Here is a 14,925-nt window from a genome sequence, read left to right as displayed (position 1 = left end):
ATAGATATGTGTGTGTGGGTACATATATAAGAGTGTGCGTATATATTTATGCGTGCATGTACACATATGAGTGTGTGTACATGTGTGTTTGTGAGTGCATAGATATGATAGAGTGTGTGTCCGTGCGTGTGTGTGTGTGCGTGTGTGTGTGATTTAACAGCAGTAATATAATTATAGTTTTTACGTTCCTCTATTTTGACTGACCAAACCGCTGACATTATTGTTAGATATCCTTAATTTATTACGCAGAATTAAAACATATTTATGTAATTTTTATATTTATTATTATTATTTTATGTTTGTATTATTTCCCCCATCATTATTATATTTCTGCTTTTTGCACCCTTTGCACTATAGGCTTGAAACAGCTTAAATTGTATCTAACGTTTCTTGTGCATTTTTAGTAATTGCGTGTTTCAGACATAAATTCACACAGTATACATTAAAGCGTGTCATTAAAAATGCTGCAATCGATTATGCAGTTACATAAAACAAGCACATATTTCGCTATTTAAACTCTAAAGACTTTTAAAGTCTAAAGAACCGCGTGTTGCAGTTCCGCTCCAAACCTGCAGGCGGCGCTCAAGCCGCTCTGGCGCTCAAATACACGCGATATTACCACACGAGGTACGCATCGGTCTTTTCCGCCCGGACCAGCAGCAACTGCGAGGGTGAGTACTAGCGTCCGTAAGGTTGCTTGATTTTCTCATCTTTTCCCTCTTTATTCACTCGCGCGATTTGATGAATAATGCTCATTAAACGTTTATGCTCGTAAACGGTACGATTAAAGCTTGTTATACGGGAGATTTAGACGCTTTTGTGTGGTTTGAAGTTTAATGTGTCGTGATGGAGTGTCATGGCCGCGTCTGCCATGTGTGAGAGAGAAACTCCAGTCATGAAAATGCGCGTAATGGACGCTTAACATACAATACACAGCCTGAAACACATTAATATATTACCTGGAATCGCTTAATTTGTGTGCTAACTGGACATATAATAGAGTTTACAACACTAGGTCCCTGTCAGAAATGTTCGATCATACATAACGTTACGTATACACACAAAAATTAAAGGGTCTATCTATCTATTACAGATTACCATGATATATAATTGTTAATCTATACCAAATAGGTCCCAATATTATGTGAAACAGATATTTCTGCTACTTCTCTTATTGCGATTCTGTATTTTGGTTACAGACACTGATCAGTAACCAGGTTTGGGAAGGGTACTTTTAAAATGTCTTTCACTACAGATTACAAAATTCATGCATTAAAGAGTAATTTGTAATAACTTTTGTAATCTACTAAAATACTTGTAACTTAATCTGAATACATTGGACTGTTAATAAGGCATGTAACACGAAGGGACCACCAAACATAAGCCTTGGCTTTCCTCTGCGTATTACTTTAAACAACATCAGTTTTTCCACAATATTTCTTGAAGCAAAAAATGCAGACAATCTTGGAAAAAATATAATATTGATTCTAGAAATCAACGCAGTGTTTTATGATCTGGGGTGTGTAAACTTTGAGCTGGATGAAGAGGATTTAACTTTTGTCTTCTGGGAAATGTTATTATTAGCTTCTGAAGGCTGTACTAAAAAATGAGAAATATGATCTTTGATCAAAAGAAATTGAAGCATAATCCTGTTCAAAAGTTTTCACCCCTGCTCGTAACTTTTTATCTCATAGCATGGATAATTTTTCCTCTCAAAATTGAGATTTAAACTAACAATTGCAAGTTATAAAGTCAGAATCATGAGAAACGCGCAGTTCTGAAGAAGTGTCAGTCTTTTCCCCCTTTTCTCAGAAAAAAAGTCAGAATGGTGAGATGATAAAATGATTTAAACGAGAGACTCACAAACTTGCACAACATGAAATCAAGAATTTTGAATGGGCAATTTGTATAAATTCAGTCATTTTGTCTTGTGTACTGTATGTAAGGATTCAATGTGTGAAACAGCTAATTCAGGACGGTGCTAAATAAAAACATGCAATTTTTATTGTTAATATAAAAAAAAAAAGTCTACACTAACTGAGGTCTGATGCTGAGAGTCTGTGTGAATGATACTTCTTTTCTCTTTATGACAGTGGCAAAATGCAGATCTTTGTGAAAACTTTAACCGGTAAGACCATCACCCTCGAGGTCGAGCCCAGCGACACTATCGAGAATGTGAAGGCCAAGATTCAAGACAAAGAGGGTGTGTATGAACGTTTACAGATAGTCTGTATGAATGTGGCGTTTGTTTAAAAATACAGGCTAAAATAAGTATGATGTTTATTGTTCGGATCACTAATGTGTGTTTGTTCCTCAGGCATCCCTCCTGACCAGCAGCGTCTGATTTTCGCTGGCAAACAGTTGGAAGACGGTCGCACGCTTTCAGACTACAACATTCAGAAAGGTGTTTTTCCAATGTCTTTATATCTTCCTGAACCTCAGATTTTTTTTTATCCATGTCTTCACGTTGTTTAGAGCAGAGATCGACCGACATTTGATTTTTATAACCAATCATTTGCATGTTTTTAGGCCCAAGAACCGATATTTGTGTTATTTCAGTTTTTGACCATTATAACAGCAGCACTGAACAAACTACTGTCATTTTTGCAATTTCATTCCCTCCTTGCATACAAAACATGCTTCTAGATCTATAATTAGTCTGAAAGAGTGCAAAAACAAATACTGAAGTCAATAAAGTGTACTTTTAAAATCGTTAAAAAGGCAAACAAACAGGTAGCCTTTAAAAATAATAGCTTACAACGTTCTAAACCGCTTGAATAAAAAAAAAAAAAAACATTAAACTGCTATTATATCTTTTTATTAATAACAACAGGCAACAACTTTACAAAGTCTGATGTTTTCAAATGGAGAGCATAAATGACAGGACTCAGATCAACTCCCCATAAATATAAGCATTTGTTTTAAACGGCAGTTTTAAAAGGTTCATGTTTGTGATAGGCAATAGAGAAATCTTTTTTTCTGGTGTCTTGTTAAATATCTTAATTTGGGTTTTGAAGTTAAATGAAAAACTCATAGGTTTTAAAGGACATGAGGTTGAGTACATGACAATTTATATTTTTAGGTGAATTATACCTTATAAATACAGTAAGCTGAGCCTTGGATAAAACTTACTATCGCGAATCATAGTTTACATTAACAATACATTTTTATATCGCAATCTCAATATACGATGTATTGTTACATCCCTATTTAATGCACAAAATAAGCCACATTTACACTGCATGGTTCAAGTGACCCAATTCGATTTGTTCATCTCATGAGGCACAGATCGGATATGACGTGTGAACGTGTAAGCAGGAAAAAACTCATGAACTCTGATATCCTCAGATCAGATTCAGGCCTCACTCGTGTGGGAATAAATCCGATATGATTCGGATACGTGCATTGGCTCGTATAAAAAGGTTCATGTTTGTGATAGGCAATAGAGAACGGGACACACTGGAATATTAAACAAAACCAGCAGTCACTGCAACTACAGAGACCATCTCATCTGACATGTTATTAAAATTATTAATAATCTTTTTGTCTGTCAAGATTAGTAAATACCATGGCTGTTTTTATCTGCACGTTAACACAGAACGTCTCTCGCTGACATAACCCAGTTCCACAGAGCTGTAATTATTTAAATGTTTATTAGCAAAGTAAAGGTTTATATAATTCGAGGAGTTTTAAACGAGTGTATTGTGAAGTGTTCCTGATAATCACCCCGGTGAGTGAACGGCACTATATAATGATGAGCAGACAGAGAGAGAGTTCAGTAATTTAAATTCCGAGCACTCATTAATGGCTGTTTTTAGTGCATGTAAAGTTTCGTATTTATTGGGACATGACTTGACCAATTCGGTGACTCCATAAGTTTGTCTCTTCTTTTTTTAAGCACCAAGTTTAATCTACATAAGCATGTATGTTACATCTAAGGCCACATTACACTGCAGGTCTTGATGCACAATTCCGATTTTCTGACTTTCCGTTTTGTTTTTTGACGACCCGCTTGAGCCATCTTTTAAAAGCAGCCCGTATCTAATATTTGTATTTACACTATACACTGGTGAAACGGCCCAAGTCGTTATGATCCAGAAAAGTAAAATGGCACGATATGCTATGGATGTAGATGAACTGATAATTCAATGTTTTGCTTTTAGCATTATCTTTAAAGCTCAGCAAAATATCGCCTTCCATTGCCCCACTAGTGTCATGTGATCACATTTCGTATCCAGCTGAGTTAACGTCATTCGCCTCAGTCCCTTTTTCAATGACATACGACTCGCATTTTTTGGGGGAATATCCGATTTGACCGCTTGCATGGCAGACGCTAATCCACGTATCCGAATCATATCGGATTTATTCCCACACGAGTGAGGCCTGAATCTGATCTGAGGATATCAGAGTTCATGAGTTTTTTCCTGCTTACATGTTCACACGTCATATCAGATCTGTGCCTCATGAGATGAACAAATCGAATTGGATCACTTGAACCATGCAGTGTAAATGTGGCTTATTTTGTGCATTAAATAGGGATGTAACAATACATCGTATATTGAGATTGCGATATAAAAATGTATTGTTGATGTAAACTATGATTCGCGATAGTAAGTTTGATCCAAGTTTTATAAGGTATAATTCACCTAAAAATAAAAATTGTCATACACTCAAACTCATGTCCTTTAAAACCTATGAGTTTTTCATTTAACTTCAAAACCCAAATTAAGATATTTTACAAGACACCAGAGAAAGATTTCTGTCCCTCCATTTAAAGTCCGTTCCTCTCAAACTCTCAAGATCCAAAATGCCAAGGCATCGTAAAAATTATATTTATAATGATGAACAGATTTACTGTAGTAAACATGGATGTTCAAAATGCTTGTGTGAAAACATGAGTGAGTAAATGCACAACTAAACATACACAGTTTGGGGATGGTCATTTTGACTATCTGATCATCTGATCACATTTAGTTTTAGTAGTATGATTATTCAGAGTATTTTAGGTGGTTTATTCTTAAAAGTATAGTGCATTAATATCAGGAGGGGTGGGTCATGGCGAGCACCGGGAGTGTGTGTGCCCGGCGTAAGACATCCAGTGCCTGTACTATATAAAGAAAGGAGAGTTGACATTGAAAGTGTGAGGACTGCGTGAGGGGGAAAATAAAGGTTACGGATTTTGTGATATTACTACATTAAATAACTAGTATAGTGATGCAATGGAGGAATATTTGTGTCCTGATAGTAATTTCACAATAAATATAATATCGTGAGTTTGGTATTATTTGGTATTGAATTGTGACAGGTGTGTACCGTTACACCCCAAACATTAATGGCTCTTATGTTACATATAGTTTATCAATTAAAGGATGCAAGTTATTTTACCCTTTGAACTGTCGTTGACTCATCTCCCCTCAGACGCATGCAGAGCTTTAATGGCGGGTTTGCGTGCAGTTCTCAAAACTGCCACAAGATAGAGGCATTTATATTATAAAACCAATACCCGATTTTGGGGAAAAGCTAAAATGTATACTAAAATAAAATGAAATGACTTGACGTTACTTTTTTTTATTCACCAATCAATTTTTAGGTTTCAGGATTTTTTTTTTACAGATTTTTTTATAAATATGATTCTTAACCATGTTAAGGTAAAACGGAATTAATTTGTAAAATGGCTATTCCCATTCAATACATTATATCTATCTATACACTATCTTATTTCCATAATATATAATGCAAAATAATAGCGTTCTTGGGGCAACATGTAATGAAAAGTGTAATAATTGGCAACGTTTTCATATGTAATATTTCACTTGAATATTGGTATATAATTTCACTTGTCTCCCAATATGCCTGATAAACATGATGCAAGAAATCAGTGCCCTGTTTTGTAACAGGAAGTCATTTTGATTGGAAACCCCATAACAATTTCCTGAGATTTGAAAATTGTATCAGATTTAAATAATTACAAAATATTATATTTCCATGAGTGCTAAATTTGATCTCATGTAAATTTTAAAGACAAAGTTGTTGTCATAGTGAAACCTCCAAATGTTTGGAATCTCTGAAAAGCCAACAATGTGCTCTTTACAGGACATCCAGACTTAAATCTGATATGTATTTTGTCTGAAAAAAAAATCACTACAATAAATAATGTCCACTACAGAGGAAAATAGTCTATTCCTGGTCCCAGGAGGATATAGGGGTGAATTCAGGTTGATTGGGACACTTTTTCCCAATCATCCCAATCTGCTGTTGCTCACAATTTGATGTTCTTCCTCAGAGTCCACCCTCCACCTGGTTCTGCGTCTCAGAGGAGGAATCATCGAGCCTTCCCTCAGACAGCTGGCTCAGAAATACAACTGCGAGAAGATGATCTGCCGCAAGTAAGACCGCATGCTTTTCCTTCAAAGTCTAGCGATGGATGGACTGTTTCAGTTTGTCCTCAGTGACTGACCGATGCTCTGTTCTCAGGTGTTACGCCCGTCTGCACCCGCGTGCCGTCAACTGCCGCAAGAAGAAGTGCGGCCACACCAACAACCTGCGCCCCAAGAAGAAGCTGAAGTAGACTGTAGTAGCATCGATGTGTTTCAGGAACACCTGGAGATTTTGTGTTCAAATAAAATCTTGTTGAAAACCGTTGCCTTGAGTTTTTCCACACTTATGTTGTGCTTTTTTCAGTGTAGAAAGTTACAGCAATGGACACTGTTTGCACACTAGAGATGACCTTCATGGACATTAATTTTTCTAACCATCAGAGGTGGACAGTAAATAAGTACATTTACTTGAGTACTGTACTTTAATACACTTTTTGAGTATCTGGACTTTACTTGAGTATTATTATTTCTGGCAACTTATGACTAACTTCACTACATTTCAAAGACAAAATGACAAATATTGTACTTTTTACTCCACTACATTTCTATCAAGATCCTCAAAGTCAAAAGTCGTCTGTAGCAACATTGAAAGTCAGTGGATGATTTTTCTTCTGTAAAAGGTGTTTGGGTTTTTGCAGAAAGCCTTTCAGGAATCACTCTTGTAGGGTCACGAAGTTCAATGACTTCACAGCATTTTTTGAGCTGCTTATAACACTGATCAGTTTATAGTAAAATGGAAGAAAGCAGATGTCAAAATGTTCATTTTGGTGAGTAATCACATCAACAAAGTTGATTATGTCTCAAGTTATGTCAGGTGGAGCATCACTGACTGGCTTAAACCATGATGGCATGGTGTATATGGTATATTAATATATGGTCATAAGTCTAACAAGGGTGGCAAACTGGTCTAAAGAGACTCATTCCGGTAGAGTTCATCTCCAACCCTGATAAAACTCACCTGCATGTAGCTTCCTAGTAACCCTTCAGAACTTGATTAACTTTTTCAGGTGTGTTTGATTAGGGAAACTAGTGTTCAGGGTTGCTTGATAATTAGAGACAGGTATGTTGGAGAAGGGTTGGAACTGAAATCTGCAGGATTGTAGCCCTCCAGGAGCAGAATTGGACACTCATGGTCTATATTATGGTATAATATTTGGTCATAAGACTATAGTATGTGGCATGACATTTAGTGATAAAACTATAGTATGTGGTATGACATTTAGTGATAAGACTATAGTATGTGGTATGACATTTGGTCGTAAGGCTATAGTATGTGGTATGACATTTAGTCGTAAGACTATAGTATGTGGTATGACATTTGGTCATAAGACTATAGTATGTGGTATGACATTTGGTCATAAGACTATAGTATGTGGTATGACATTTAGTGATAAGACTATAGTATGTGGTATGACATTTGGTCATAAGACTATAGTATGTGGTATGACATTTGGTCATAAGACTATAGTATGTGGTATGACATTTGGTCATAAGACTATAGTATGTGGTATGACATTTGGTCATAAGACTATAGTATGTGGTATGACATTTGGTCGTAAGACTATGTGGTATGACATTTGGTCATAAGGCTATAGTATGTGGTATGACATCTAGTGATAAAACTATTGTAACGTTCTCAGGCAATAATGAGACGTGTGGGTGAAAAGGGGTGTTTATTTGGGCTGTTGTAGGCCACAACCCACGCCGTACACACCCCGACTGGAACAGAGAACGGCACTTGAAACAGCGAGGCACTCCTCTCCCTTTATTTCCGCTTTTTCCCAAAAAAAACCCTAGGGGGTGGAGCCTCTTCGCATATTTAACCCGAACCTCCAATAACAGGTAATGAAGTATGATAACAGTCCACAACACCAAAATGAACAGTGTCACATAAACATTAAACTCCTTGTCCACTAAAACACAATAACATTTAGAACATGTTACACTATAGTATGTGGTATGACATTTGGTCGTAAGACTATAGTATGTGGTATGACATTTGGTCATAAGACTATAGTATGTGGTATGACATTTGGTCTTAAGACTATAGTATGTGGTATGACATTTGGTCATAAGACTATAGTATGTGGTATGACATTTGGTCGTGAGACTATAGTATGTGGTATGACATTTGGTCATAAGACTATAGTATGTGGTATGACATTTGATCATAAGACTAGTATGTGGTATGACATTTAGTGATAAGACTATAGTATGTGGTATGACATTTAGTGATAAGACTATAGTATGTGGTATGACATTTGGTCTTAAGACTATAGTATGTGGTATGACATTTGGTCATAAGACTATAGTATGTGGTATGACATTTGGTCATAAGACTATAGTATGTGGTATGACATTTGGTCGTAAGACTATAGTATGTGGTATGACATTTGGTCATAAGGCTATAGTATGTGGTATGACATTTGGTCGTAAGGCTATAGTATGTGGTATGACATTTGGTCATAAGGCTATAGTATGTGGTATGACATTTGGTCATAAGGCTATAGTATGTGGTATGACATTTGGTCGTAAGACTATAGTATGTGGCATGACATTTATTCATAAGGCTATAGTATGTGGTATGACATTTGGTCATAAGACTATAGTATGTGGTATGACATTTGGTCATAAGACTATAGTATGTGGTATGACATTTGGTCATAAGACTATAGTATGTGGTATGACATTTGGTCATAAGGCTATAGTATGTGGTATGACGTGGTCATAAGACTATAGTATGTGGTATGACATTTGGTCATAAGACTATAGTATGTGGTATGACATTTGGTCATAAGACTATAGTATGTGGTATGACATTTGGTCAGAAGACTATAGTATGTGGTATGACATTTGGTCATAAGACTATAGTATGTGGTATGACATTTGGTCATAAGACTATAGTATGTGGTATGACATTTGGTCGTAAGACTATAGTATGTGGTATGACATTTGGTCGTAAGACTATAGTATGTGGTATGACATTTAGTGATAAGACTATAGTATGTGGTATGACATTTGGTCGTAAGACTATAGTATGTGGTATGACATTTAGTGATAAGACTATAGTATGTGGTATGACATTTGGTCGTAAGACTATAGTATGTGGTAAGACATTTGGTCATAAGGCTATAGTATGTGGTATGACATTTAGTGATAAGACTATAGTATGTGGTATGACATTTAGTGATAAGACTATAGTATGTGGTATGACATTTGGTCGTAAGACTATAGTATGTGGTATGACATTTGGTCATAAGGCTATAGTATGTGGTATGACATTTAGTGATAAAACTATAGTATGTGGTATGACATTTAATCATAAGACTATAGTATGTGGTATGACATTTAATCATAAGGCTATAGTATGTGGTATGACATTTGGTCGTAAGACTATAGTATGTGGTATGACATTTGGTCATAAGACTATAGTATGTGGTATGACATTTGGTCATAAGACTATAGTATGTGGTATGACATTTAGTGATAAGACTATAGTATGTGGTATGACATTTGGTCATAAGGCTATAGTATGTGGTATGACATTTGGTCGTAAGACTATAGTATGTGGCATGACATTTATTCATAAGGCTATAGTATGTGGTATGACATTTGGTCATAAGACTATAGTATGTGGTATGACATTTGGTCATAAGACTATAGTATGTGGTATGACATTTGGTCATAAGACTATAGTATGTGGTATGACATTTGGTCATAAGGCTATAGTATGTGGTATGACGTGGTCATAAGACTATAGTATGTGGTATGACATTTGGTCATAAGACTATAGTATGTGGTATGACATTTGGTCAGAAGACTATAGTATGTGGTATGACATTTGGTCATAAGACTATAGTATGTGGTATGACGTGGTCATAAGGCTATAGTATGTGGTATGACATTTGGTCATAAGACTATAGTATGTGGTATGACATTTGGTCGTAAGACCATAGTATGTGGTATGACATTTAGTGATAAGACTATAGTATGTGGCATGACATTTGGTCATAAGGCTATAGTATGTGGTATGACGTGGTCATAAGACTATAGTATGTGGTATGACATTTGGTCATAAGACTATAGTATGTGGTATGACATTTGGTCAGAAGACTATAGTATGTGGTATGACATTTGGTCATAAGACTATAGTATGTGGTATGACGTGGTCATAAGGCTATAGTATGTGGTATGACATTTGGTCAGAAGACTATAGTATGTGGTATGACGTGGTCATAAGGCTATAGTATGTGGTATGACGTGGTCATAAGACTATAGTATGTGGTATGACATTTGGTCAGAAGACTATAGTATGTGGTATGACATTTGGTCATAAGACTATAGTATGTGGTATGACGTGGTCATAAGGCTATAGTATGTGGTATGACATTTGGTCATAAGACTATAGTATGTGGTATGACATTTGGTCAGAAGACTATAGTATGTGGTATGACATTTGGTCATAAGACTATAGTATGTGGTATGACATTTGGTCAGAAGACTATAGTATGTGGTATGACATTTGGTCATAAGACTATAGTATGTGGTATGACATTTGGTCATAAGACTATAGTATGTGGTATGACATTTGGTCATAAGACTATAGTATGTGGTATGACATTTGGTCGTAAGACTATAGTATGTGGTATGACATTTGGTCGTAAGACTATAGTATGTGGTATGACATTTAGTGATAAGACTATAGTATGTGGTATGACATTTGGTCGTTAGACTATAGTATGTGGTATGACATTTAGTGATAAGACTATAGTATGTGGTATGACATTTGGTCGTAAGACTATAGTATGTGGTAAGACATTTGGTCATAAGGCTATAGTATGTGGTATGACATTTAGTGATAAGACTATAGTATGTGGTATGACATTTAGTGATAAGACTATAGTATGTGGTATGACATTTGGTCATAAGACTATAGTATGTGGTATGACATTTAGTGATAAGACTATAGTATGTGGTATGACATTTAGTGATAAGACTATAGTATGTGGTATGACATTTGGTCGTAAGACTATAGTATGTGGTATGACATTTGGTCATAAGGCTATAGTATGTGGTATGACATTTAGTGATAAAACTATGGTATGTGGTATGACATTTAATCATAAGACTATAGTATGTGGTATGACATTTAATCATAAGGCTATAGTATGTGGTATGACATTTGGTCGTAAGACTATAGTATGTGGTATGACATTTGGTCATAAGACTATAGTATGTGGTATGACATTTGGTCATAAGACTATAGTATGTGGTATGACATTTAGTGATAAGACTGTAGTATGTGGTATGACATTTGGTCATAAGGCTATAGTATGTGGTATGACATTTGGTCGTAAGACTATAGTATGTGGCATGACATTTATTCATAAGGCTATAGTATGTGGTATGACATTTGGTCATAAGACTATAGTATGTGGTATGACATTTGGTCATAAGACTATAGTATGTGGTATGACATTTGGTCATAAGACTATAGTATGTGGTATGACATTTGGTCATAAGGCTATAGTATGTGGTATGACGTGGTCATAAGACTATAGTATGTGGTATGACATTTGGTCATAAGACTATAGTATGTGGTATGACATTTGGTCAGAAGACTATAGTATGTGGTATGACATTTGGTCATAAGACTATAGTATGTGGAATGACGTGGTCATAAGGCTATAGTATGTGGTATGACATTTGGTCATAAGACTATAGTATGTGGTATGACATTTGGTCATAAGACTATAGTATGTGGTATGACATTTGGTCAGAAGACTATAGTATGTGGTATGACATTTGGTCATAAGACTATAGTATGTGGTATGACATTTGGTCGTAAGACTATAGTATGTGGTATGACATTTGGTCGTAAGACTATAGTATGTGGTATGACGTGGTCATAAGGCTATAGTATGTGGTATGACATTTGGTCATAAGACTATAGTATGTGGTATGACATTTAGTGATAAGACTATAGTATGTGGTATGACATTTGGTCATAAGACTATAGTATGTGGTATGACATTTATTCATAAGACTATAGTATATGGTATGACATTTGGTCATGAGACTATAGTATGTGGTATGACATTTGGTCGTAAGACTATAGTATGTGGTATGACATTTGGTCATAAGACTACAGTATGTGGTATGACATTTGGTCGTAAGACTATAGTATGTGGTATGACATTTGGTCATAAGACTATAGTATGTGGTATGACATTTGGTCATAAGGCTATAGTATGTGGTATGACGTGGTCATAAGACTATAGTATGTGGTATGACATTTGGTCATAAGACTATAGTATGTGGTATGACATTTGGTCAGAAGACTATAGTATGTGGTATGACATTTGGTCATAAGACTATAGTATGTGGTATGGCGTGGTCATAAGGCTATAGTATGTGGTATGACATTTGGTCAGAAGACTATAGTATGTGGTATGACGTGGTCATAAGGCTATAGTATGTGGTATGACGTGGTCATAAGACTATAGTATGTGGTATGACATTTGGTCAGAAGACTATAGTATGTGGTATGACATTTGGTCATAAGACTATAGTATGTGGTATGACGTGGTCATAAGGCTATAGTATGTGGTATGACGTGGTCATAAGACTATAGTATGTGGTATGACATTTGGTCAGAAGACTATAGTATGTGGTATGACATTTGGTCATAAGACTATAGTATGTGGTATGACGTGGTCATAAGGCTATAGTATGTGGTATGACATTTGGTCATAAGACTATAGTATGTGGTATGACATTTGGTCAGAAGACTATAGTATGTGGTATGACATTTGGTCATAAGACTATAGTATGTGGTATGACATTTGGTCAGAAGACTATAGTATGTGGTATGACATTTGGTCATAAGACTATAGTATGTGGTATGACATTTGGTCGTAAGACTATAGTATGTGGTATGACATTTGGTCATAAGACTATAGTATGTGGTATGACATTTGGTCATAAGACTATAGTATGTGGTATGACATTTAGTGATAAGACTGTAGTATGTGGTATGACATTTGGTCATAAGGCTATAGTATGTGGTATGACATTTGGTCGTAAGACTATAGTATGTGGCATGACATTTATTCATAAGGCTATAGTATGTGGTATGACATTTGGTCATAAGACTATAGTATGTGGTATGACATTTGGTCATAAGACTATAGTATGTGGTATGACATTTGGTCATAAGACTATAGTATGTGGTATGACATTTGGTCATAAGGCTATAGTATGTGGTATGACGTGGTCATAAGACTATAGTATGTGGTATGACATTTGGTCATAAGACTATAGTATGTGGTATGACATTTGGTCAGAAGACTATAGTATGTGGTATGACATTTGGTCATAAGACTATAGTATGTGGTATGACGTGGTCATAAGGCTATAGTATGTGGTATGACATTTGGTCATAAGACTATAGTATGTGGTATGACATTTGGTCATAAGACTATAGTATGTGGTATGACATTTGGTCAGAAGACTATAGTATGTGGTATGACATTTGGTCGTAAGACTATAGTATGTGGTATGACATTTGGTCGTAAGACTATAGTATGTGGTATGACGTGGTCATAAGGCTATAGTATGTGGTATGACATTTGGTCATAAGACTATAGTATGTGGTATGACATTTAGTGATAAGACTATAGTATGTGGTATGACATTTGGTCATAAGACTATAGTATGTGGTATGACATTTATTCATAAGACTATAGTATATGGTATGACATTTGGTCATGAGACTATAGTATGTGGTATGACATTTGGTCGTAAGACTATAGTATGTGGTATGACATTTGGTCATAAGACTACAGTATGTGGTATGACATTTGGTCGTAAGACTATAGTATGTGGTATGACATTTGGTCATAAGACTATAGTATGTGGTATGACATTTGGTCATAAGGCTATAGTATGTGGTATGACGTGGTCATAAGACTATAGTATGTGGTATGACATTTGGTCATAAGACTATAGTATGTGGTATGACATTTGGTCAGAAGACTATAGTATGTGGTATGACATTTGGTCATAAGACTATAGTATGTGGTATGGCGTGGTCATAAGGCTATAGTATGTGGTATGACATTTGGTCAGAAGACTATAGTATGTGGTATGACGTGGTCATAAGGCTATAGTATGTGGTATGACGTGGTCATAAGACTATAGTATGTGGTATGACATTTGGTCAGAAGACTATAGTATGTGGTATGACATTTGGTCATAAGACTATAGTATGTGGTATGACGTGGTCATAAGGCTATAGTATGTGGTATGACGTGGTCATAAGACTATAGTATGTGGTATGACATTTGGTCAGAAGACTATAGTATGTGGTATGACATTTGGTCATAAGACTATAGTATGTGGTATGACGTGGTCATAAGGCTATAGTATGTGGTATGACATTTGGTCATAAGACTATAGTATGTGGTATGACATTTGGTCAGAAGACTATAGTATGTGGTATGACATTTGGTCATAAGACTATAGTATGTGGTATGACATTTGGTCA

At 35.7% G+C, this 14,925-nt stretch overlaps 1 protein-coding gene across 3 annotated transcripts; it reads left to right on the top strand.

Annotated features, from left to right (window-relative positions):
* Positions 1 to 557: 557 nt before the first annotated feature.
* uba52 (ubiquitin A-52 residue ribosomal protein fusion product 1) lies at positions 558 to 6,642 on the top strand. Of its 3 annotated transcripts, none has more exons than XM_067452852.1 (5): positions 558 to 671; positions 2,094 to 2,203; positions 2,318 to 2,404; positions 6,284 to 6,386; positions 6,475 to 6,642. In XM_067452852.1, the coding sequence occupies exons 2-5, from the start codon at positions 2,101 to 2,103 to the stop codon at positions 6,566 to 6,568; spliced, it is 387 nt and encodes a 128-aa protein (XP_067308953.1). In that variant the 5' UTR covers positions 558 to 671; positions 2,094 to 2,100; the 3' UTR covers positions 6,569 to 6,642. The 3 variants fall into 3 exon arrangements, with proteins under 3 accessions (XP_067308953.1, XP_067308954.1, XP_067308955.1); XM_067452853.1 differs by having other exon boundaries at positions 641 to 687; XM_067452854.1 differs by having other exon boundaries at positions 661 to 692.
* The last annotated feature ends 8,283 nt before the right edge of the window (positions 6,643 to 14,925 follow it).

This window comes from Pseudorasbora parva, chromosome 9, assembly GCF_024679245.1.
Source record: "Pseudorasbora parva isolate DD20220531a chromosome 9, ASM2467924v1, whole genome shotgun sequence".
Lineage (NCBI taxonomy): Eukaryota > Metazoa > Chordata > Actinopteri > Cypriniformes > Gobionidae > Pseudorasbora > Pseudorasbora parva.
This window is presented reverse-complemented; position numbering and strand designations above follow the sequence as displayed.